Here is a 27,683-nt window from a genome sequence, read left to right on the forward strand (position 1 = left end):
GACCAGAGGGCTGGTTCCCGGAGCCCGTCCGAGCGGCAGAGGCGCGGGGCGGACAAGGTAACCCCGCGCGCCCGAGCACCACGGCTGCCTGCGGGCGGAGCGTCGGCAGGGCAGCCTCCCGAACCTTCGGGGTGTGGACGGGGTGCGGAGACGGAAATACTGGGAACCCAGAGGATTTCCGAACTACGTGAGACCGTGGGTCCGGCAGCCTTCTTTCTGACGCCGGCAACAGGCATTGGGGGCGAGCAGCGCAAATGTTACCGAGGTACCTCCCCCATATTCCGGGACCTTCCCTTAAAGGCCCATCGCTGCTCCCAGATCTGTTGATTTATCCAACTTGTTCATTCTCATGATTTGTGGCCAGCAGTCTGCATTCGACCAGCAGGCCTCTCCAGTACTTCTGTTCCAGTAGTCTGAGTATTTGATATAAAATTACCCTGAGATAAGAGACCTCTTGGGTTTTGTTTTGCACTGAATTTTTTTAAGAGTGTTGGCCCATGTATACGTTTTCACTACATCGGGCATTCTAGATGTTTTGCTTTTGTTTTTAAACAGAAAATGAAGAAAAATTACAACTCAGACATTTCAGGTTTTATTTATTTTCAGTTTACATAGCAGGTTCAAATTTTATGAATTAAATTTTGACTTTATAGTCTTAATTTATAAAGCAACTTTGGTAATCTTCTTTGAGGTATGTTATTAAAGTATACGTTTTAAAGCAACCATCAAAATATTGTTTGTCAAATGACTTCCCAAACTTTTCCTACCTCCTGGAAAAATGTCTGATTTCAAGTAAACTCACGAAGTCCTTATTTTCACGAATTACTTGTATTGACATAAATGCCTAAAAACTTTTTATGGAAGAGCCCAAGATTGTCTAACAGCTTCAGTCAGTTAAGTTGTATTGGGACATAAATGCTCCAGAAGTATTTTATTAAAGAGCTAAATTTTGTGTCTGGTTTATAACTTACAACTAAAATAAGCCCCTCCCTCTACCAAACACACAGAAGCCATAAGTGGCTACTGAATGGTAATACACAGATTATTTTCAACCAGACAAGTCACTTCCTCCATGAAAGACTGCTAAGCTGAACCCAAGCTTAGTTCAAGTATGCATTTGATCTGTCATTAAATGCCCAGATTTTAACATCATCTAGTTTTTTAAACCCAGGGGATGGCTCTTCATTTTGAGCATTTGTGTCCTACATATTTCCTTTTCCTAAATTGCCTCTTATGCCATTTGATGCATAAAGAGGCAAGATAATCTCACCTCTGCTACCTTAATAAAAAATAACTCTTTCATAAAGATACAACATGGCTAAGGAACCTTTCTGATAATAACCATCAACATGCACATTCAAAGGTTTGACCACTGAATTTGCATGCCAAATAAATGGAGATATTGTAATATTTTACACAAAATCAGAAATGTCCTGTATGCCTGAAAACTGATCCTTTAATATTAGTAATGATTTAGAGGTTTCTTATATTATCTTCTTTAGTCTCTTAAGCATATCTCAACTGTGAAAGCAGTCTACTGGACACTTATTGGTTCTGTGCTAACAGATAAATTTAAAGCATCAAACTTCCAAGCCTCAGTGTAGAAAAGAGGCTGTACCATTCAATTCAGAGTGTTTGCTTTTCTCTTTTTTTTTAATCACAGCATTTCAATTCCAGAATATATTTCATGGTTCACTGAAGAAGTTCACAGCTTAAAAACATGTTTTAGGAAATGAAAGGATAAATTTATAAGGCCATCAGAGAATAATTATCAAATAAATGTTATTAAAAAGAATTTCATATTAGGAATCCAAATAATATGAAAACGTGGAAATGTTCATATGACAATGAAAATCCTTCATCCTCTGACTTTCTTCCCAAGGTTTTCTATTAGTTCCAAGTATTTCTACAGTTTCAATCCATAGATCACTAGCTTTTGACGGCCATGCCAGTTTTGTTCTTATTTAGTAGATCGAAGGTTTTCTGAAGCATAATGAGTGAGCTCTTCAGCTGCAAACAAAATTAATTTTCAAAGTCAGATTTTTAAAATTCTTTGATTATTTTATGCCAAAACTTTACAATTAAATTCAATAGAGTTTTGTTTATACAAATAAAAACTGAATATAACACACTCAATTCTTTAGGATATCTGCTGTTTGCTACACAGTTCCCCTCATCAGCTGGAGTACTGCATTTTTTCCTACTACTTTATATTCTACTTTCCAATATGTCCATTAATCAAATTATCCCGAGTGAAAGGCTCATTTTCTTAAATGGTTTCTGAAATTGGACTGGTCTCTTCACTATTCCTACACAATTTAAGTTCCACTGATGGGCTGTTCCTTACTATTATGTTCATGTTCCTGTTCGCACATCTAAAACTTATACATACCCTCTGTCTCTGTGGTTTTCCTTAGTCATGTTGCTTCTAAACCCCCAGAATAATACCTTTACTACTTAACACTCTGATGCTGAATTTTATACTTTTCTTAGTCTTTAACAATACACATGGATGTTGATTTCTCTAATAAAATTATAAACAACTTGGGACGAAGAATTATGTCTTATTCTTTCTTGTATTCACTCATTCATTCCACAAATATTTATTGCTTATCTATTACATGCTGATCACTATTCTAAGACTGAGTATAAATAAAATGGCTCCCCACCTTCATGGAGCTTACAGACTAGTGAGGGTTACTAAAATGAATAGTCACATAAGTATAAACTTAGACATTTTATTTATTTATTTTTGTGGTGCTGGGGCTTGCTTACATAAGCACTATATCACTAAGTTATATCTTCAGCCCTACTTTATCACATTTTTAACATGAGTAATTAGAGGAAAATAGTATTTTCTGAAATGAGGTTCACTAGAAGGGAATTGAGTTTTGTTCTGATTGATTTGCAATGCCCATTAAGTCGTTAGGGTAAAGCTCAGGAAAGGGGGTCAGAGTAGGAAATACAGATTTTGGGTTTGCTGCAGCTTGACTATATCACCTCCAAAATTCATGTTAAAACTTAATCCCCAAAGCAACAATATTAACAGATGTTGTCTTTAGAGGGTGATTAGGTCGTGAAGACTCTGCCTTCAGAGTAGTGCTCTTATAAAAGGGCTGAAGGAAACTAGGTCCTTACACTTAGATGGCACCATTTATGAGCAATAACCCTCAGACACTGAACCTGCCTATTCCTTTATCTTGAATTTCTCAGCTTATGGAACTGTGAGAAAGTTCTGTTATTTATAAACTATCCAGTCTCAGGTATTTTGTCATAGCAGCACAAGACAGTAAGGAAGGAGTCAGAAGCTAATGTGATTATTTAAAGTTAGGGGAGTAGATGAGAACACCTAAAGGGAAAGTAATGGAGAAGGAAAGAGAATCTATCACAGAGCTCTAAAGCATTTGGGCCAGGAAGAAGTGAGTATAAGAGTTGGTTTTGACCAACAAAAAGTAGCTTTACATTATTCTAACTGAAAGAAGACAGAAAATAACACATCTTATATAAGCCATTTATATGAAATGTCCCAAATAGGCAAACCCATAGTAATGAAAACAGATTGGTGTGTGCCAGGGGGGTGACTGCTAATGTGTACAAGGTTTTCTTTGGGGGTGATGACAATACTTAGGAATTAGATGGTGGTGATAGTTATACAGACTTGTGAATATAATAAACATTCTTTAAAAGGGCGAATTTATATTACTTGAATTATGTCACAATGAAGCTTTTTATGGTCTTAAAGAAGGCAAGATTAGCTATATTTCAAGAAAGGTGTGGTCAGTTTCAAATAGTGCTGACACTTTATAAGATGAAGACTTTAAAAAGACATAATTTTTACATGCTAAAGATCACAGAAAACCTTATCTCAAACAATATCCATAAAGGGAATAACAGGGAGAGAAAATGCATACATTCTACTTGCACCCTCTTCAAACCCTACTAAAAGTACAATAAAGGGATTTTCTTCCTCCTTTCTTGTTTTTTTCTTTTCCTTCTTTTTTAGTGGGGATTAAACACAGGGGCAGTCATCACTGAGCTATATTTCCAACCCTTTTTTAAAATTTTGAGATAGGGTCTCACTAAATTTTCAGGTTGGCATCAAATTTGATATCCTCCTGTCTCAGCCTCCCAAGGAGTTGGGATTATAGGCCAGGCTTGTGCCACTCTATGTGCCACACCTTTCAGAGGCACTACTAGAGAATGTGCTCCATTAAAAGGAGAATGCAGGGCCTGGGGATACAGCTCAGCCACAGAGCACTTGCCTAGCAGGCACAAGGCCCTGGGTTCAGTCTCTAGCACAGCAAAAAGAAAAAGAAAAAAAGCCAAGAAAGGAAAACATGGGACATGGAAAGCTAGGAGACAGACAACAGAAATCCCCAGGAGGACAGCTGCACACCATATACAGGATCACCAGACCTGACTAGAGTTAGTCAGAAGGCTCCATCAGTAGAATACCTGAGTAAATAAAGATTTTGAGAAGAGATCTGTAAACAGAATTAGGAGATGAAATGCTTATAAGTAATACTGATAAACTAATCAACTATAATAAGAACTTTAAGGATAATAAAAAGCATAGAGAAGGTAGTTATGGTTTAATTTTATGGCTCTCATCTTGGAATAGCAAACTTGGTCAAAACAGCAAATACTGAGTATTGTTCTAACCAAAATTATAACTTCACTGGAAAGATAATAGGAATCTGAAATGTATGTATGGTGGGTGGGAGGTAGGAAAGAAAACCAAAACCTTGTTTTCCATAAAAGAAAGTCAAAAGATAATGTCTAAAACTGAAAAAAATCAAGAATTAACAATACGTGGTTGTTGACAAATACGGATGTAAGCAAAAGAGTGAACTGAAAGAGTTACATATGAACTTCAGGAAAGAAATGGGGGAAAGAGTACTGAGATTGCCACTTTTCTGAATAAGCCTTGTAGAACAAGTTAATTCTTTATGTGAAGTGATTTTTGATGAAAATAAAAATTGAAAAATGAAATATAAAGTATGACAGCCAAAGTGCCTGACCATGAAAAGAAGTAGATACAAAGGGGTAGAAAACAAATGTGGGTAAAGCAGGTTTGTTAATGTAGAAGATAACAGAGCAGAGTTAAGTGCTGATGGTCAAGATCTATTTGATGAGGGAGAATGAAAATGGAGAGGTAATCCCAGCTACTCAGGAGGCTGAAGCAGGAGGATTAGCAAGACATTGTTTCAGTATAAAGGTCTGGAGTTATAGCTCTGTGGTAGAGTGCCCCTGGTTTCAATCCTCAGTAGTAAGATAACAAGGGAACGAATGAAGGAAGGTGTGGAGAAGCTAGAGAAGTGATGGATGAAGTCACCCACTAACACACACTGGAACTTTACCTCCCACAGGTGGAGGAGTGTTTCTAAAATTAGTCAAGAAGAGAATGGGGGTGCAAGGATAGGATGATTTATAGATTGATTATCGAAGGAAGAGGGAAAGTTTCTCTTTTCTCCATATGGTACAGTCATCAGTTGAGAGGGAAAATGGGAGGAGAGGGCAAGGGGAAAAGTGAACACCATCTGTCCTTGCTGAGGGTGGGAGGAAAGTCACTAAGGAACTGTAGGTACAGCATATCTGAGAAGCACCAAGTTGAAGCTGTAACCTTAGTGCCCACATGAAAGTCCAAGAACTATAATTGAATATTCTTAAAAAAATACATATATATACATAGAAGAAAGAGAAGGGGCTGTGGTTGTGGCTTAGAGGTAGAGTGTTCGCCTACCATGCATGAGGCACCAGGTTTGATCCTCAGCACCACATAAAAATAAAATAAAGATATTGTGTCCACTTATAACTAAAAAATAAATATTTTTTTAAAAAAGAAAGGGACAGAAGGAAATGAACTATTAACAGTAATTGTATCTGAATGTTAAAACTATATATTCTCTTGTAATACTCTCTATTTTTTAATTTTGAAAAGTGAGTGTGTTATAGTCATAATGGAAATATTAATCTTCACTTTTCAAAGGAAATTCTAAGTCTAGTTCATAGAACTAACTAGCACATACTGGTGAGACCATGTTCAAGAGAGGACAATAACAAAATAATGAAATTACCTAAGTATTCACTTTAATGAAAAACTGGTAAAATAATTATGTCACATTTATACAGTTCAACCCTATGCAGCTATTAAAAGAACAGGAAGTGCTTTATATGGTGACACAGAAGTATCACTAAGATATATCATTCATACATAAAAGAAAAATAATGAAGAGTGTATATAGGAGCTACCACTTCTATAAAAATTTAATTTTAAGCATAAAAAGAACGAAGTAGATAGATATATACATACTGATATATACAAACATTTTCAAAATCTATTACTAATTTTAAAAAGAGGATACTCAACAATGTGTATACTATGTTCCCAGTTTTGCAAGAATAACACAATGGCTACATACATAATATGTATAATGCAGAAATTTTCCTCAAATTATAGTATAGGAAATATTCTCTCATAACCACAGCAACTGCTTCACACTGGTATGAAGGTATTAAGTACTTTGGTACAGACATTTGCCTACCTGTTCAAGCATCACTATGGAATCTCGGAGTACTCCTTTTAAATGATGAGCCTGATCTTTGTTCTTTTTAATGTTTTCAGTTCTTGAGACAATATCAGAGGCTAAACTGAAAGAAAAATAACATCCCAAATCAAGAGAATAGCTTCTGAACTTTCATTTCCAAAAATTGTCGGTGCCCCATACATTGCAAACAAAATACAAAAGTAAACAAACAAACAAAGCTAATTATGACTACAGGGTAATGAGGAGACCAGAATTTTTAAGACTGGAATTAGATTTTTCTACAACTAAAGAACTGCTGAAATAATATGGTGAAAACAGGCTGGGGAGTGGGATGACACTTACTTTAAAGATTTCTCTTCTCGGAGGTGGAGACGGTAAAAGGACTGAGCAGCATATTCTACCTTTGACAGCTTCAGAAACAGTGTCACATTCAACAAAACTAGCAACAGCAAACTAAACAGAACAAACCATACCTGGTTAATCCATACTTATACCTCAAGCATTGCTAGTACACAATATATATGCAAAAGCCTCAAAAAATGTGTATTTCTAAGACTATTTGCTAATCACTTAAATAAATCATCCCTATTTTATTGTGTTAAATAATTACTTTTAAATATTAAGTGAACATTGGGAAAAAAAAGATGGAGGGTAACTAGAGTAACAATAAAAGTCTTTAAATAACTCCAACTCACAGGTTGGGATTGTATCTGACATCTCTCCTCTCTGCTTGGAATCCCAGCCAGTATTGATATGTGACCACCAGCTTAGAAATCTACCAGGTAAGCTTTCAGGATCTATTTTTGGGTACTTTGGCTTAAGCAATTATACACCCATAATGCTGCATTTTAAAAAAGGAAATGAAGATCGATATGCAGCTGATCTTAGGTGGATAATGATCTATCTCTTTATTCCCAGTGGAACCAAAAAGAAAAACTAAACAAACAATTACCATTTAGCAAAACTTTCCTCTTGTTCATCCTGGAAAAAGGAAGTATCAAATACCCAGTATACAATAATGTTGTCGAATATAAAATGTTATGTGTTAAATATACTTAATGTATTGGTATTCATAGCAACCTTTCAAGTGAATGAATACATATCTTATTACACATATATGCAAATATATAGATGACACCATATCTACTTTTTTTTCTGTTAAAGCAATGACTTGACATTAAAAATATATAATGGAAGTTTGTGATATAGTTCAGTGGTAGATCCTCAGCACCACAAAAATAAAAAATAAAAAATAATTCACCTTTACCCTTCAAGAAAATGATTTAAGAAAAAGAAATTTAAAGGTAGCAAGAAAATAAATCTATAAAATTATTATGGCATTGAAATTATATAGGGATCAATATTTCAATATTTGACTATAAATTTTCTGCAAAGTAATGCAAACTAACATTGATAATATCTGCCATTCATTATTGTCATAGAAAGTCAATTTAAGCAAAATATGATAGCATTTTATAAAACTCAAAGGAATAACAATATTTACTGATTTGAAATCTATAATAAGAAAAATAATTAATATAAAAGCTTCATTCCAAAAAATTATCACCCAGAGTGTATCACTGAGTCAGAACCAATTCAATCAATTTAAAGGACTATCTCAAGATTCATATAGACCCATGTAGATATTAGTTCTCTAAATATAAATGGTTAAGTAGATTCCTAGAGTGTACCCTGAGATTCAAATGCATACACAAACACACGCACGCACACGCATATATACATAAACACATCACTATGTGATGCTCAGATTACTTGTGTTGGAATAACCTGTGGAGTGTGCTTTAAAATACTGATTATTGATCCCTAGTAGAGATCTACCCAATCAATCTCTGGGACTGGGGCCAAGAAATTCACATTGTAGCTAACTCCCCAAGTGATTCTTAAACACAGTATATGGTAAGAACTACTGACCTAATCAAATAGAGTAAAATAGTATCATTGAGACTTTACCAGCATGTACACATAAGTATTCCTTTGAAGTTTATGGAATTTCCCATAAAAACCCATAATAGTAGAAATGGATCTGATTTGTTTAAAAATTTTTAAAAATGTTTTTGAAATACATACTTGTATTCCTCCAAATTTAACTACTATGAAAATCATACATCAAAAACTACATACTGAAACCTATAAAATTGCTGGGTTTGTAGGCCAACATTGGTCAAATAGTAGTAATTTCAACCCAATAATATACAAATGCATCCAAATTCTTTGGGAAACTAGTTAAAAGTAAATGAAGACACAAATAAAATGCGCGTTCACAACAAATACTTACAAAATACTCATCACCACAATAAGAGCAGTGTTACAGGTGTTCATTTTCTTTCCTGAAGATCACAAGAAAAAGGCTGCATTAGAGTGAAGATTGTGATTACAACTGATAAAAATTTAATGTTCATTTGAAAATTGAAAAAGAAATTTTAAAAGTTATAAGATAAAGTGATTTAGGGTAGTTTCCCTGTGCCTCTTTTTTGATTTCTTGTATCCTATGTAAGGCAGAAAAAAATCTACAAAGAAAAACCTACATCAATCCTTCAAATTTGGGGTATATTACAAATTAATTTACTCTAAAATTAAGCAATTCATTACAGCATGTGTGATATACAGCTAAGTACTAAAAAAATAATATGTGAGCTGGATTTATGTACAGAGCTTCCTTCCTTTTAAAAAAATCATTCTCATCTATTCACTGTTGCCTACACTTTTAAATTCCAAAATTAAAGAGCCATTAATCTTAAATAGTGTTAAACATTCACACTAAGGTATAAGCCTAAAGAGGATTTGATAATGTAGGAGAATGAGAGGTATGACAATTTTATAATGCTGAGAAGGCAGAAGCAGCAAAATGTCTTCAAAATTGAGAGTGGGGATAATAAAAGTCAATTCCATCTTTGAAACTTTCCTAAACTGGCCCTGACAGTACATAAGAACAGTCTTCTCAAAGATAGAAATCAAATGAGTGAAGTGATCCAGAAGACAGGACAAGCTATTGTGGTGGGACTGTGGCCAGCAGAGGAACACACGCATCTGAAGGGGCAGCAAGGAGGAAGCTCTAACCAACTGCTGCTGTGAAGGGTTGTCAGATCTGAGTTTTTGTATAAAAATGTCCAATTTTTAAAATGCTGTGTGGGCTAAATAGAATACTTTTGGCCATATGCCTGCCATTTTAATAACTGCTCCTTTATGCTTTAGTATTTGTTATCTTTAAGGATCTCAAGAGTGTGATAAACATTATCAAAATGATAGGGAAGAAAGACAGACATCCTGACATACAAACAAGGGAGACCTTCTGCTTTCTATAACTGAGCTAAAGTCCTTCATCTGTTCACCAACAACAGCTACCTGTAACATCTCCTTTGGTCTCTAAGCCCATAACTCCAGAAGAATGCTGAGAAGAAAGCTTAGGAACTGTTTCTGCTGTTCGGTTGAAAGTTCGCCTTCTCCTCCGCAGGCAGCTAAGTTTTCCAGGGTCTTCAATAGATTGATTTAACGAAGATTCTTCCATTAACAAATCTGATTCTAAGAAGGAAAACAAAATCTTTAAATACAGGGAAACCTTCTCAACTCTAAGATAGTAGGGTTTTTTAAAGATTTAACTATCTGTTAGATTCTTATGGCCTAGATTCAAACTTTATTCTTAATGAAAAGCTTTAGAGAGTATGATGACCCCATAATGAGGTTTTATTTTTCTAGGAAGAATGTGTATTAATAAATGATGGGATCATCAATGCCAATTTGCCATGTGCTATATTAAATATTAATGTAATGGTTTCAGTTATGGAAACAACAGGCCACCCACTTACAATGGATCATTAGAAAAATCTCCAAAATAGGCTAAGATACTTGTCAACCTCAAAGGAAGGACTAGCATATAATAGTTTTAATTTTCAATGAGGGTTTGCAAGAAAGGAAGCACAAGTAAAAAAAAAAATCTACACAAGCTGAAATCCTCATTTTTGTTATTTCTTTCAACCTTTTCCTTCACAAGATTTTTTAAATTAGCTCATTATTCAGTGACCAAAATAATTTTTGAGTTTTATTTTCTCTGCTTCTGATGAGAAGTTTACTAATGAAATAGTCAAAGAGAATAAGGCCAGGAAAATAATCAACAAAACTAAATGATACTATGAAATGAATGACCTCCAGTTTTTCCTCAATTAAAATTACATTCACATATGTATATATTTAAAAACATCCAAACAGAATAGCTGTATCACTTCCCCAGTCACTCCTTAGTACCTACCTCCACCAAATCTATACATGTATATAACACCATTGCTAAGTGGGCCTCCACAAGTCCAGGAAACCTTCCACAAAGAAGAAAGTTGTGGGCCTAAGGACTTTCCAAGATCTTAGAGAGCACAGGATATATCTGTGACCTGATCACATAATCCTCTCTCTGTATTCATCTTTCTTGGTTCCTTGCAGAGGCAGGGGTTGTGATAGCTCTTCACTGTATAATACTGGACAAGTCACTTAACCATACCATGTTTCACTTTCCTCTATACTAAAGTGGAAAAGCATAATCATTCCTATTTGCAGGGCTGGATGAGTATGAAATGAGTTAGTATTTATAAAGTACAAAAAATTTTATTATATTTCTGGCATTAATAAACATTATGTAAGTGTTTGATAGACCATTAAAAATCTGAAGTTTTGAAATCCCATAAGAGATAGAGCAAGTAGGGGATTTTGAACCACTTTAGTGAATCATTCCCACCATCATCTATTGTCTCCTGCTATGAATCCAAATGAAGAAGCAATTTATCTTATTAATAAGTGCTACCTTTACAGAAATAGATGCATCAAAAACTTTACAAACCAAGCTGTTTAAAATACTGCTCCAAAGAACTCCAGGAATTCTTTTCAATTAAAGATTTGACAAGTCCCCATGGTTGTTTTCTGTATTTCAAATCTGTGGAAACTCTAATAGGATAAGAAGGAAAAAATATTTATTTAAGGTCATACTATAGTTATATTAATATTATAATTAAATGAAAGATTATATTCAGTGGAAAGCCAAAAGGATTCAAAGTCATTAAGATTTTAAAAGAAAATTTGTTCACTAATAATGCCTTCAAAAAACTACTGAATTGTTAATAATTTCATCAAATTCTCCTTTTAAATACTTGCTATTATATTTCTTTCCTTTCTCTAATCCTGAATTTTTCTTACTGATACAGCAATCATGGCTCTAAATAAATGCTAAATTTTCTTCATGCCTTGTATGAAATTTCTAGTGGTCACATATTTGTTAAGAGTAACCACATTAACTAGGACTAGGCCAGGCATATGATAGCTCATCACACTTCAATGCACCAATCCTCACTTCCCACTGCAGCCAGTTACTGCTCGCCATCTGCTCCCCCAGAACTCCCAGCCCCCCTGCCCTAAAATAAGGTCATGGGATGAGTTCAGGGCAATGGACTGTGAGCTCAATTCGATAGCTTTCTCTTTCTATAGCAACTGAAATGACACTTATGGATTGTGTGGTAGGATGTTAAAGCTGTTATCAATTGGAGTCTTGGGTAAAGAGCCCCACCCCTCTTCTGATCTCTGAGGATATATAATTTAAGCAAGAAATAAAGCTTCATTGTATAAACCTAAAAATTCAGGGTTAAAATGTTACCAGAGCATAATTTAGCCTACTCTGACTATACACTCATTGATGATAGCTCACCTTAGCCTGCATTTCTGTTTTGAAGATGGGATGATACAGTATCTGTTCAGTGTATAGAAGTAATCATGGTAGGGGACATCATGTGTCAGTACTTCTGAATCTATTAAATAAAATTGTGCTTCTCGACTTTCTTTATACAGTGTCTGCCAAAATAAGATTTTAAAAATGTTGGCATGTACATTTTAACAATTTTATAAGTTTTTTGGCAATTTAGAACGTATATACTAGAATTCCTTCCCAGAAGTTACAAAAGACATGAGAAATCTATATACCAAGCTAGAAGAACCTCCACGTTGACTGTGACATCTATGAAGTGAGAAGGGGCCCACAGAAATAGATTTAATGTCCCACTGTCATTTCACTATACAATTAATTTTTTATTTTAGGCATGAGGAGGGGAAAGGAACCATATAATCTCTTGAATGTTTCTTAGTTTATAAGAAGTTTTAAATCTTTGCATTGGAGGACATTCAAAAATCAACTGAATAATACAAAAATTCATCAAAAATAATACAAAATTTATCAAAGTTTAACCAAGCCACCCTTCACCCAAATAGCAAAAGGCAACCAAAAAATCTGCTTTTGTTATACCAGATTTAAAGTGGCTGTCAGATAAACCTTCCTCATTTTAACCATATCTTTTCTACCTATCCTCTAAGAGGGGAAAATGAGGTTTCCAAGGTTATTAAAGATTCCCTGATACAAAAATACCAAACTTTTCTTATATGTTTGACAATATTTAAAAAAATTTAAAAGGTAATGAACAAAACTGCAAAAGCATAGATTATAATGGGTATTTACAAAACAGGTACATTACACTTAAACACAAGTTGCCAATACTGTCATTATTGATTACAGTATTGATTACTCCAAGATAGTGCCAAACTGGTCATTAAATAGCTTATGTTTGGTTTCTTTCCCATGTTTCACAATAGCCATCTAGTTATTTGGTACTAAGTTTTGACATGATTCTGCAAGTTGGATTTTAGAAGTGCTCTTTTTAAAATATTTTATTATGAAAAATTGTTAACACAGTAGAAGAAATGAAGTATAATGAGCCCTCATGAGCTCATCAACCAACTTTAATAACATTATCTACTGCCCAATTTTTTTTATCTGTACCCAACTCCCACATTCCCTCCTTCTACCACCATTTTTTTGCCTGGCTAGATTAGTTTTAAAAGAATCTCAGGCATCAATATACTTTCATTCATAAATATCTCAGCATATCTCTTTTACACACACACACACACACACACATACTGATATATTTCTTTTAAAAATAGTGTGTTCCTTAAAACACAGCTACAGTGCCATTATTATGTATAACAAGTTAGTAATTCTTTTTAACAGGTAGTTTATTTAATTAAGTTTGGATTAATATGGTTTATATGCCTGGTAAATCTCTTGTAACCTCCAACAGTCCCCCTTCCTTTTTTTTTCCTCCATTTTTTTGTTGAAATTATCTTGTAAATTGGTGACTACCTCTCATCACACACACGATTCTTTCAGAATACTGACAGGATAGGCATACCTGCTTTTCAGTGGCAGCAGTGCACTTTCTAGTAAGTGGATTATTAAGGACTATAGTGTAGGTCATGTTTCTCAGTTGATCACCTCCAGATTCTACAGTCCAAGGAGTAGACACTACATCTAGTCATGGGAAACATAAAACATGTTAGCTCTAGAAATTTTAAGTGCATGACTTTAAATAGAATCAAAAGTATTATTTTAGAATTAGTTTTTAAAAAATGGTTTGCTTTTGCATTTTTTCCTACAGTGTGGGAGACCAAACTTAGGGGCTAGCACATGTTAAACAAGCACTCTACCACTGAGCTATAACCATCAGCCCTAAATTTTTATTTTTGACCAATCCTGAGCCCCTTATAATTATGTATGTTCAATGCTGAAGAAAAAGAAATTAGCTGGGCATGGTGGAGCACACATGTCACCTCAGCTGCTCAGGAGACTAAAACAGGAACTTTTCAAGTTCAAGGCCAGCCTGGTCAACTTAGTGAGACCCTGTCTCAAAACAAAAAGGTCTATGGATGTAACTCAGTGGTAGAATACCCTGAATTCAACCCCAATGCCAGAAAAAAAGAAAAAAGGAAGGAAGGAAGGAAGGTGGGGAGAAGAGATTAAACATTAGATAGTCTTATATGTTACATATACATGTGCTTGATCTACTTATTCCTAAACGGTTTCTTATTAATACACTTTTTCTTTTTTTTAGAAGATAAAATTAAAAGTTGGTTTAGCTATAAGCTTCTCTTTAAAGTCCCCAGTACCTATGGACAAAAGTAATGGCAACAACCTTATCAAACAGAACAATACTTCAATATACTATCATTGAGGACAAAACTTTAGAAGACATTTATTTTTATATAACAATATGACCTTGATAACCACTTGTAAAGAAATCATGTCAACATCATGAGAAGTCAGAATATTAGCAGTCTGTCTACAACATCTTCAATCAAGGTAAGGCAATAGGATGAAAAAATGATTACATTCTATATAAACTTTTTTATATTAACAGGGCTATGGGAACATCTCCATATTTTTGACAGGATCTTGGTCAGAGTTCTATTTTATTTACTGAGGAACAGCACAGTAAGTGAAAACACACTTTGAAGAGAAATGTAGCTCTAGATTACAGCACCATACAATTAGTTAAATACAGATAAAAGCAGTATGGACTCTATTCAAAGACCTGACACCTGATGGCACAAGGACAAATGGACTTGGGCAATAACTCAGTATGTTTTGCTGCTATTCACCAGCATTCTAAAGTTTAGGAGCCTTTATCTAACCTATTATCCATCATAAAAAAAATGAAGCAAAGATTTACGATATAGTCAATTTTACTTAATTTCTTTTATACAGCTAGGCCTAGGGATTTAATTATGGACCATGAAGCTGCTTCTTGAGTATCTGGCAAAACCTTATACCTAAATTAAAAAGGCAATATCATGAACCATAAAATCTTTATCCAGGATTTGCTGAAAAAAAGGATTTATTTGGGTGTTCATAAAAGAAGATATACAATTAATTCTAAAATACTGTTTCGGAAAATTGCTTTGGTCATGTCAGCCTATTTCAGGAAAATGACATGAATAATCAATTGCATATCAAAATTGAAATATATCATTGATTTCTGATATTTAAATTGCATACTATTCAATAAAACAATAAACAAGGATAAAAGAAAAATATCTATTTTCCCCTGTATGTTATGTTTGCATTTTTAACAATGTTACCAACAAGATGTACTAAATATCATTTGCCAGACATCACATAATTAACATCATATTAGAAATAAGTCCTCCAATATCTAAATAAAGTTCATGATAATATAAAAAAATACTAGAATGAAATTATAAGAAAAGTGGCAATAGTGTACAAAAGGACACATGAGTCATCTGATATACTGAGTTAAAGTAATAAAGTACAGAGCAGGGATTGTAGAACAAACACTTTAAATTTTTAATTTAAATATTTAAACTGGTGAAACTTAACACCCATTAGGATCCTTATTATTTTTTCTTTTTTATTTATATATGACAGTGGAATGCATTACAATTCTGATTACACATAGAGAGCACAGGATCCTTATTATTTTTAAAAAATAGAAAATAACAAGTGTTGGTGAGGATGTGGAGAAACCAGAACCTCTGTCCACTACTGGTGGGAATGGAAAATGGTATGATTATTATGGAAAACAGCGTGCTCTTTCTCAAAAAATTAAACATAGAGTTATCTTATGATGTAACAACTCCACTTGTAAGTATATACCCAAAAGAACTGAAGGCAGGGACTTGAACAGGTATTTATACATCAGTATTCACAGCAGCATTATTCATAGTAGCCAAAAAATGTAAATGACCAAATGTCATTAGCAGATGAATGAATAAACAGAATGTACTACTGTATATGCGTACAATGGAATGTTATTCTGCCTTAAAAAGTTATAAAATTCTGACACATGCTACAACATGGATGAATAAACCTTGAAGGCATGCTAAGTGTAATAAGCCCATCATTTAAGGACAAATATTGTATGATTCTACTTACACAAGGTACCTAGAGTAGCTAAACTCAGAGACAGAAAATATAATGGAGGTCACCAGGAACAAAGGGAAAGGAAAAACAGAAAGTTATTATTTAATAGGTTCAGAGCTTGTTTGGGATAATGAAGTTCTGAAAATGAATGGTGATAACGTTTCTGCAACAATATGAATGTACTAAATGCCTCTGAACTGTACACTTAAAAATGGGTCTTATGTATATTTTATCATAATTTTTAAAATTGATAAATCTAGGTAGAGGGTATATGGATGTTATTATACATGCAAATTCTTTTACATTTTCAAAATGAAAAATTTGTATAAAAGTACTGAAAGCTGAGTTTTTAATTACAGGTAGTGTCACACAACTGTAAATTAAGATTAAATAGAAGATCCACTTAAAAACTCCTTGATTTTTTTAAAGATATCCAGTAGTGACCATTTCAATGCTGGAATTAGACTTAACCCACAATAGTCAATTACACAAAAATACTAAATTTTTACATTTTTAAAAGATGCCTTTGAAACTCATAATTAAGAAATACAATTTGATTACCAGGTAAAAGGTTCCAAGGACAGCAGTATGTTTTGCAGCCATGTGCAAATTGTCTTTTGAGGGAAAGTTTTTCCCTATAATCTTGCACTGTGCCTATAATTGTTCAGATTGTGATTATGTAGAAATCTTTGCTTCCAAAGCCATTTATAACATCAGATAGCAGATATAGTCATCCATATTGAAGCCAGGTATGATATCAGACAACAAATGTAATTATGTTTCAAAACCTGAACTTCATTTAGTATAAAGCATGGAATAAACATGCTAGTCCCTTTTGGGGTTTTTCAGCCATAAAAAAATGGCAGTGCAATGTCAATAGGCATCACTTAGAAAATTAAGGGAAATAATAAATCTGAGTCTTCTACTTCTCCAAGTAGAAATGAATAACATTAAAATATAAAATAAATTCCGAAGAGAGATAATAAGTTAAATATAAGATACTGAGTGAAGAGGAAAATTTATAACTCTCCAATAAGCCACACTTTAAAAAAAAACACATTTTTAAAAACAAAAGAAAGTGATTTATTAAAACCATGAATCAATATAATCACAAGAGTAAATATCTATCAATTAGAAATATCTTTGCTATTCTACTGTGTATAAGAAAAAATTGATTTTTATATGTAGAAACAATATTGATAATATCATCTATGAATATATAATTATGTTTACATAAAAGTTTCAAATAAAGGAATAACATTTAGTGGTAAATAAAATCCATAGATTAAAAATTTTATTTAAATTGATTATACAATAACTTTCTCATAAGCAACTTACCTTACGTCAATCTCTGATGCTGCTACATTCTAATTCTATATAGCAAACTAAACCACTTACTCCCAAAGTTAGTAAAGTATCTGGAAATGTTTAGGTTATATTCATTTTTAAACTATAAGATATTCGAGATATTTACCTTGATCATTGAAATCCTTCCAAATTCCTAAAAAGCTTTATTTTTTTTCACTAAAATATACTACAGACTATAATCTCAAATACATAGGTCCATGCTTTTCACAAAGGAAAGATATACATGTGCCCCACTCAGACTAAGATATAAAATTTCTACCAATATCCCAAAAGCTTCCTCCCAGTCTTTACCCACTGACTCTCCACAACTGAAATCACTATGTCGACTTTATAAGTTTATTTTGTCTGTTTTTAAACTTTATATAAAGAAATTATATACCATGTGTTCTTTTGTACCTGGTTTCTTAGCTTAACACTGTGTTTGAGGTTCCTTCATACTATAGTTTGCCATTGTTTTCATTAGTATATAGTATTATTCTATGGAAGCTTTGGAATTTATATATTTTATTATTGATGGATATTTGGAAGGTTCTGAGTTTGGACTATTATAAATAAAGCTACTGTGAACATTACAGCAGATGTCATTCAGAGAACTCATGTGCCCATTTCTCAGGGGTGTACACCTAAGGAGTGGAATCTCTGAGTTAGAGAATTCATAGCTTTAACAAACATTAGCAAACCATTTGGAAAGTGGTTGTTCTAGTTTATATTCTACCAGAATCCAGTTGTTCCACAGTGGATGCTTTTGAACTAGATTCATCCCAATTGAATAGATACATAAATGAATAAATATAGTTTTAGTTTTTAAAGGGTTTGAATTTATTTTAAGTAGCATCTGTCTAGTTAAACAATTAAACCATTCACGTGTGAATTTAACCCAACATTTAAAAACTAGTTTATATATCACCAAAATAATTAAAGCAGATCTAATATTTTCCCCTGATATCATAAATCAGTTTATATATGCTAAACATTCTAAGGATAATAAATTTATCATTAGGAAAGAATACAAGGACCAACCTATTATATTTCTAGAACTGGAAAATCTCTGCATAAAGCGTGAACTAGTGAAGAGCAATTCAAACATCCTCTCAGCACTGATATGAAAAACTCGATTGATATAAAGTCTTCCTCGAAGATCTTTCTCAGGAAAATCTTCTAGAAAAACAAAAATATACACCAAAGAGAAGTTAAGAAAAGGTAATTTCAATGAGTGTATGTATGGGTATATTCTTTTGGGCACAAAATGTTTTTTAAATGTGATTACAATGATCATTGCATTCTAGTACACTATCAAAACTCCAAATAGAATAATATGTATGCACTATATATATTTATGTAAACATAAGTATGTATAGTTGACTACATATAATCAAATATTTCAATTATTAAAATCTAGAAAATATAGGAATATTTTACTGGAATGATATCAAACTCTTGATACTCAAAAGAATATTTCATAAGTGATTAAAACAATATTGAGGGCTGGGGTTGTGGTGCAGCGGTAGAGCGCTTGCCTAGCACATGTGAGGCCCTGGGTTCGATCCTCAGCACCACATAAAAATAAATAAATAAAGGTATTATGTCCAACTGCAGCTAAAAAATAAATATTAAAAAAACAATATTGAGACACACAGCCATTAGCAGGTCCTATCTTTCCATACTCATACATTCAGTAAATATTTAGTCATCAATGGCTATAATATCTGCTATGCTCACTAGCTTGTCAGCCTGAATGATACAACCTGACTGCTAACTCCCCCAAGACAAGGATCACTATATTCACAATAATACCAATACCACACATTAAAAGAATAGGTATACCCTCTGAAAAATACTCTTCAAAGCCAAACAATGCCCAATGGAACACATTTTTTTTTTCTAAGAACTAATGACGATGTTGAAAACTAGCAAGTAAAGAAAGTTATATTTGTTCATCTCTTCTCATGCTCCCTGGAAACATTAGATAAAAATGGCCCATATTTACATAATATTTTCCATGTGTCAGAGGTACTAAGTACCTCTCACTGCATTCCTCCGAAAAAAGTGGTATCATCATCATCATTTCTATTTTACGAATGAGGAAATGGACACATAGAGAGAAGTGTCAGGGCTCCACTGACAAACCAGTGTCAGTGACTGGTTTGGGAACTGAACCCACTTCAGCTCTAGAGCACACAAGCATAACCTTTATTTTAGGCTGCCAGAAAGCATTTTACTTCAAAGAATCAAAAAGAAAAAGACAGATAGGTATAAGAACTCTGTATAATAAAGAAAAAGGTGAAAAGGAATCCAACGTGAAAGTTTAATCATTTAAAGATAGGTATTACTTCTTATTTCAAGGGTTATGCTCCATCAATACAAAATAAAAATTATGACAAAAGCTCCCCATATTTCAGAAATCAAGCTCTGAGAATTACCTGTGCAAAGCACATGTCAATATTAATCCATGGGAACTAGTCCATTTAAATGAAAGGCAATGGCCTATGAATCAGAAAAAAACTCCCGTAGCTCTAGTTTCAGCTCCAACTATCACTATTTTTACCTTATTAAATGATTTGTACCTCTCTATTTTGTTACAAGTGCAAAGAACTTAGGGACACACGGTAGATATTGACTTATCTTCACCCTGCAATAATACTGTATGTCAGAAAAAATGATTCACTTCAATTTCAAATAATAGCTTTTTTGGTATAGGAACAAATCACTAAAATTAGGCAATCCGCTGAGGTTTTATGAAGTAACTCCCCAATTAGGCTTGCAAAACAGCTTTTGCCCACATAGAAGTATTATTTGTTCATGCAAAAAATAACTCAAATACACAAAAAAGCAAACTAGAGATAATTCTATTGATCCTGCCATTTCTTCACAGAACCTATCCTTATTTGTAATTAAACTTTTGGTGTCTTATTCACTTGCTTACTATATCTCTCCTGTACTTGACTATATGATCCATGCAAGTTGGGATAATGTCAGTTTTAAACTTTTACATTCAGTGTTTGACATATAAGAACTGTATTTTTGAATGCATAAATTAATACAGAAAATGCTAGAAATATCTTAGGTTCTATTTTTGTATCTAGGACTTTTGAATTTGTAACCTCTAAAAAATCTTCTTATTTTATTTTGAGATATATAATTAATTAAACTATGATTTATCCCCCTTCCAGTAATGTCCTTTTTCTGTATAAGAATATAATCCAAAACACTACATTCCATTGGACTAGTGAAGTTACTTTATTTTTTAGGTTATAATCTAATACTGTCACTATTTATTTTGTTCCTCAAATTATTTAACTATTTGATTTGGTCATTAGGAGCTCCTTCAGGTTGGTGCCTGTATTTTTTTGACATGTCCACCCTCTCCCACTTCCTTACTTTCTGGCACCACAATGTGCTCCAAGCTCATCTTCAATTTTCTCTATTCTTAGAATCAGCTATTCTTCTAAGGATCCCTGGGACTATAACTTTTCAAAAATAAATTTCTTGGGGCTAGGGATGTAGAACACTTGCCTAGTATGTGTGAGACCCTAGATTCAATCCCAGCACCAAAAATGTAAGCCTCTTATTCATCTGTAAAAGGGGAAAATTGCACTCATGCATATTTCAGTACTGGGAATTGAACCCAGGGACACTCTGCCACTGAGCTACATACATTCCCATCCCTTTTTAAAAAATAATTATTCTCAGACAGAATCTCAATATGTTGCTGAGGCTGGCCTTGAATTTGTCATGCTCCTGCCTCAGTCTCCTGAGTTGCTGGGATTACAGGTGTGCACCACTGTGTCTGACTCAATACAATATTTCATATTTCTTTTAAATCCTATTTTTAGACAACAGATTCTGAATTACTATTAATAAAAATATAATTTGTTGTATGACTATAAGGAATGAACAACCAACTATTTTGTATGTAAATTTATTCAAAGGAGTAAGTAAATGAAATAAATTATTTCCACATGGGATTATCCATTTATGAAATTCATATACTTCAAAGTCTCCTATCTGAATAACATCGCCAATAGTATTGATATAATATATTAAGCTAGAGGGGGTATTGCTCCATTCAGTAGAAGGTTACTATGGCCAATAAAGAAGAAATGGTATTTTAAACATATCAGTTTAAAAGCAGCCAGTGGAGAGTATGTAAAGTGAGACAAATAAATATAGGAGAAATGCATGAACATAAATGAAACTGAAAATATATGCTGGCAGTTTTTTGATGGTACTTTAAAAATGTAGTAGGTAGGTATGTAAAAAAAAAAAAAAAAAAAAAAAAAAAGCAGTTGATTGAAGCTTAATTTAGTAACTAAGGACCCGAAATCAGTTATATCCTCCATTTTCTAAAAACTAGTGACCTGCTATCTTCTTGATTCAGGTATTCCTTACACCTGAAAACTAAGTTCAATTGAATGTGTTGTTCAAAAATCCAATTCACAGGCTGGGGTTGTGGCTCAGTGGAGAGCGCTCACTTAGCATGTGTGAAGCCCTGGGTTTAATCCTCAGCACCATGTAAAGATAAATAAAAAAGGTATTGTGTCCATCTACAACTAAAAAATATTTTTAAAAAATCCAACTCAGGTAACTGTTGGGTTACCTGGTTTAAGCTCAGGGCTGCTTCACTGATATGCTAGCTTATCATGTGGCTTTTTCTCTGGCTTTTGCCAGAGTCTACTTGTCTTTGACTTTAGTAATTAATAAGCATTATCCAAAATTTCAATTCCTGTTACTCTTTGCTTGGCTTTGCCTCTAATTCATCTTTTTCTGTCAGTTATGGGTCATGGATTTCAATTTTGCTATCCTTTTGTGTTGTCCTCACAACCTAATCTTTGCTTGAGTTGTAGCTTCCATTCTCTGCATAAGCGTCCTGTCACCATGACATTTCTTTGTTCTTGACACATGCAACAGCTCATCTTCATTTCCCAGGAAACTCCCAGCATCTTTTAAACTCCTTCCCAACTTCCCCTGGCTAGAGAAAGTCTATCCACAATGATCCTTTAAATAGATGAAGAAATTCTGTAGCTTATTCTATAAATCATATCAAAGTTTAAAAATAGAAATATGATTTAACATATTAAACACAATGCTTATTTTGTTTAGGAGCTAGGTGGAGGGAGCCCAGTTCTGAAAGGATAGAAATAGCTAGAAAAAGGACACCCTTCAATCTTGTTGTATTCTAAACTGCTTAGCACAGAGGAAGATCATTAAAGTAGATGTTAGCCCAAGCAGATTCTAGTCAAAATTTCTCTATCTGTGTTCCACTTAAATTCCTCATCAAAGATTGGGGCCAAAAGTTTCAGCAGTTCCCTCATGAGACATTTCATGATGCTCTGATTTGTTAAGTCCTGTCAGGAATACATGGGTCTCTATATAAAAATAGAGTCTCTGTATCAAAATAGTGGAGTGTCTATATCAAAATAGTTTAGGGCCCCCACTCTCCAAAATTATAGCATGTGGGGAACAGAAAAGGTGAAAAAATATTGTCATTTTCTCACTCAGCCTGGTCACAAAAATAGATGAAAACACTATCATTTAAACAAAATTATTTTTGGTTTAAAGTGATCTGTCACCCATTCAGCTCCCTCTCAATCACACACACATCTCCAGGTCTCTTGAGATGGTTTACTACTTCTGGCCTTTCCCATTTTCTCCCCAATTCCCTTACTTCAAGTGTCTATATAACTTTACAATTTTAAGAAAATGAAAACTAGATTGATTATTATACCCATTTGATACATCTGACATGATTTTGGAACCCATCTGAGGAAAGCAGCAGGAGTCCAGAATTGTTACCTAATGATAATCTAATAAGAAGAAGTCATTATGCCACACACCTTAAGGAAAACTGCCACAAACAGAGGGTGTTACGTGTTAAGTTTTTATTGCTGTAAAGCTGAACAGTCTTTGAAGGGGAAGGAGCAAGGAAAAAAATGTGATCAGTGTTCATATATAATGCAGAAAATATACCACTATTATTCTTTACTCATGGTTATATGCACAGCTTTTATGAGTTTATGTTGTCCCCTGTATAAATTTATCATTAATGTTAATTTAATAGGAACTCAATAATGAAATTACTTTTTCAAGGACCATTCTTATAAAACTACAGGTGAGAGGTAGACAGACAAATAAATAAATCCTTATTTTGGTGTCACTTACCTATTTGGCCACTGGGTGCCAGAGTAGATCTTCTAAAGCTTGATTCAGTCAGGCAGGGTGTAACTAATTCCTGCCCTGCTGCATACCAAAGCACTGATAAAGCACTCACTACCCTACCTCCTTACCAATGACTCCCACTGCAATGACTTCAATGTCAATGATCTTATAATTTTTAAAAAAGATTCCTGAAAATACTTACTTAATAAGTATGACAAGCCCCAGGTTGTGGGTTCTAACATAAAGTACAGAGAACACAATTTGCTATAAAGTTTCTTTTAAACAACCACTTTTTATACTTATGATATTCTCAACTTTTGCCTGCCTCCCCCTTCCTCTCTCCCTGCTCCATCTCTTCCTACCTTTCTTCCCCTTTGTGAGAAGGTGAGGAAAAGACATGTGAGGACATAGCAAGAAGGTAGCTATCTACAAGCCCAGAGAATCCTCACCTTAATCAAGGATTTCTATCCTCCAGAATAATAAGAAAATACATTTCTGTTGTTTAAGCCACACAGGCTGTGGTATTTTGTTAGGGCAGCCCAATCTGATTAAGTCAATCTTAGTAAGTATGCAAGGGTTGTACTGGCAGGCCTGTCACACCTCTGTCCTTTCTTCTAGGCCTTAAGTGCCCACCGAGGTTAATACTCCTATAGGGATGATCTTCCCTTCTAGATTGGGAAGAGGTCAAACATGGTGACTGATGGGTAAGTCTATCTCATTCATCAGCTCAATCAGCAGCCCAAGTACCTTTGTCACACATCTTCATCCTCTAACTTTGCCACTATTACTATTAGAAGTGATATTTTGGCCTCTATAAGACTTGCTTTTTGTTTTCTTTCCCAATTTTGTAACAACAAGGGTGGTCAAGAAAGATGGCTGTTTGTTGAGCCACTAGAGACCCCATGTATGCAAGGATTAAAATACTAAACATGTATTTAAAATGCCATCTGGAATATAATACTTCTGAGATTCAGAAGGTCTCTGGTTTGTAATTTTCATTATTATTCATCATTATATTAGAATTAAATTAAATCTCTGTTGGCCTTCTAAAACTAAGTAAGTTGCTTTTTAATGCCATGTGGAACATTATTTATCATTTGTTTTGGTAATAAATTTCAACTGTAGAATGTTCATTTAAAAACAAATTGAAATTGAATGAATGGAAATTGGCTATAGTAAATACATACCAAATTCAGAAGAAATTATGAACTGTCCATGTGCCTGCTTTAAAAAACTCACCCCATTACTCAATCAAAAGATTTTATCTTCCACATTCAAAAGTAGAATATTCTTCTGAGTAATACAATGAGTAATATTTTTTAAAAAGTTTCCTTGTTAGAAATTTTGATATTCTTTATTACCTTTGGGAAGCTACTCAATAAACTAAATTAATATCCATTTCAGAATGTGCCCCTACCACAAATACTTGCTTTCATAATTATACACCTTTGCTAAGGTATCTTTTTTAAAGAAAAAGGAGGAAAAGAAACAATAATTTTGGAAGTACTGGATAAAGTAAAAAGAGCATTAACCTAAGAGACCTGGTCACTTAATTCCAGCTATATATAGTGAACTGGCAGCTTAATTTTAGACTGAACCCATCTAGGTCTTACTTTCCCTAACAGTTACCTAGATAAACCAATAGATCACTCCACCTATAAAATGTGAGCATTTTACCCTGCCTGGTATGTGGGAGTGGGCATGCAGATTTTTATTAACAGATTTGCTTTTCCATTGGTACTTATTCAATGGTTGGGATTTTAAAAGCTAAATATAATGGATATTTTCAAATTCCAGGCTTTGAAAATAGTGCAGATGGGTTAGATTTAGTAGGCTTTCTCCTGTTTTCTATAAACTTTCATTTCTTTTAAGATTCTTTATAGGGCAAGACTTCATCTAACAAAACCAAATTCTCAATCTGCAGACACCTAATACAAAGATAAACATTAAGACTTACTTTCAATTTTTTAAAAAATTTCCAGAAATTCTTTACCTTCATCAACAGAATCTGAAGTGCTGCTTTTTTCCAGAGAAAGATATTCATTTTTGTTCAAATACAGCGATTTTGATGGCATTCTATTTAACCTCTTTTCTGAAGTTAGTAAAGGACTCTTTTGGATCTGTTTCTCACTTTCAGGCTCCTCTTTCCCTAATGCCTAAAAGGCATATAACACAGTTAGTAAAAAACAAATTTTAAGCCTAGATTTTACAGTGAGAACTTTTATTTAAAGATTATTAAAGATGTTTTCAAATACTGCTCTTTGAAAAATATTTGTAGCATTTTGTTTATTAGGGTTGAATCAATCACATTTCCAAGGCTGCTAAATGTGGGCCCATGAAATGTCAGCAAATAATACATGCCTTCCTGAAGTCATCTTCTTACACAGTAATAAACAACAAATTTATATAAAAGAACTCACATAAAGTTAATGTCATGTGAAATAAGTAAGCAGAAGGGAAAGGGACAAAGAGCAAAAATAATGCAATAATCAGTTTTTTAGAATGAACAAAGGAGAATAACCAAACCCACTACTTTCCCCAGCCAATGTCTGCCCCATCATCTCAAGGAAGAGAATTCACCTACCTCTCAAAACCAGTAACTAAAGCAGAAAGGGGAAAGAAAATAGAGAGATAAAAGTCACATAAGAGTACAGTGGGGAAGACAAGATTCAAAGGGAAATTAATTTCATAGCAAACTCAAAAGCACACAATTGGCTTTACTGTTAAGAGCCTAAGCATTAAAATATATTCAATATATGATACTATCTATACCTTTGGGGATGGTTTGATAAAGACGTGTCATTTCTACAGTAAACTAATGCTAAGCATTAAAGCATGAATACAATTACTATGTTAATATTCAGATAGGCTAGTTTTACAATCAGGCTTAGTACGACAGTGTAAAAAAATAAAACTGTATAAACTGTACAGCAAAGTACTTCCTTGCAATATCTATGTGTACACAGATGAAAGAGAGCAAAAGCTACATACACAATTCTTTGACTTCCTGCCTCAGGAGATTCTTGAGCAACACTGAACAGGAAAACAACTCTAGGGAGGATATAGGTTTCCATTGGCCACCCAGAAGCATAACAACAACTGGGAACAGGACACAATTTACTAAAGTATTAGACTACCCTAGTCAGAGGAAAGATTCTTTAGGCAGAGATTACTACTAAAATCAAGAGCTGATGTGTTTGGGAGTTCCACACTATAAAGCAGCATGCTTAAGCAGCACCAGGGCTCTAACATATGCTAAGTAGAGTAAGTTTCTCTAACTCCACATTTATGTTTCCCCTCTTGTTGCTAATTAAATTATATTTCTTATAAAGAATATAGATAGGGCTTGAAATATAGCTTAGTGGTAGAGTTCTTGCCTAGCATGCATGAAGCCCTGAGTTCAATCCCCACCATGGGGGGGGGAGGGCGGATTTAGATTGATACATATAAGAAAAGTAACAGTGACTATTTCAGTGGGTGGCATTTAGACAGTTTTTATTTCTTCATTTATTCTTCTACATTTCAAAAAGTTTTACAAAGAGTGTTAATTTTAATAACTTAAAAAGCATGTTTTGAGAGAACATGGCGGCGAGAGGGGAGGCAGCGCTTTCAGTACCTCCTCAACAACGGGGTCAGAGAGACGCATGGATACGCTTAGATACGACCTGCTGAGAAACTCCTAGCAAAATTCCACTAAAGAGAGATCCGCCGGGAATCGGTAGGATTTTTGGAGGGACAGTCTGCGCTAGACGAATCTCCGCCACGCAGCGCAGAGGTCCAGACCCGCCAGCCGCTGCCCGCGCGTCTCGGCGACCGTTGGCTGCCTGCACCGGCCCCCGCGTCAGGGC

At 34.1% G+C, this 27,683-nt stretch overlaps 1 protein-coding gene across 5 annotated transcripts in view; it reads right to left on the minus strand.

The window, feature by feature from the left end:
• Positions 1-579: 579 nt before the first annotated feature.
• Gramd1c (GRAM domain containing 1C) overlaps positions 580-27,683 on the minus strand; it is a 93,344-nt gene continuing 66,240 nt past the window's right edge. For 3 of the 5 annotated variants that reach the window (XM_048803286.1, XM_048803287.1, XM_015478498.2), the window contains 10 exons: positions 25,829-25,991; positions 18,700-18,837; positions 13,784-13,902; positions 12,250-12,392; positions 11,392-11,495; positions 9,912-10,088; positions 8,845-8,896; positions 6,891-7,001; positions 6,546-6,651; positions 580-2,010 (listed from right to left, as the gene is read on the minus strand). In XM_048803286.1, the coding sequence (XP_048659243.1) occupies positions 1,930-2,010; positions 6,546-6,651; positions 6,891-7,001; positions 8,845-8,896; positions 9,912-10,088; positions 11,392-11,495; positions 12,250-12,392; positions 13,784-13,902; positions 18,700-18,837; positions 25,829-25,991 (1,194 nt within the window). In that variant the 3' untranslated portion in view covers positions 580-1,929. Of the gene's footprint in view, positions 2,011-2,718; positions 4,456-6,545; positions 6,652-6,890; positions 7,002-8,844; positions 8,897-9,911; positions 10,089-11,391; positions 11,496-12,249; positions 12,393-13,783; positions 13,903-18,699; positions 18,838-25,828; positions 25,992-27,683 lie in introns of those variants that run through there. The other 2 variants (XM_048803289.1, XM_048803290.1) reach the window with 2 other exon arrangements.

This window comes from Marmota marmota, unplaced genomic scaffold, assembly GCF_001458135.2.
Source record: "Marmota marmota marmota unplaced genomic scaffold, marMar, whole genome shotgun sequence".
Taxonomy (NCBI): Eukaryota; Metazoa; Chordata; class Mammalia; order Rodentia; family Sciuridae; genus Marmota; species Marmota marmota.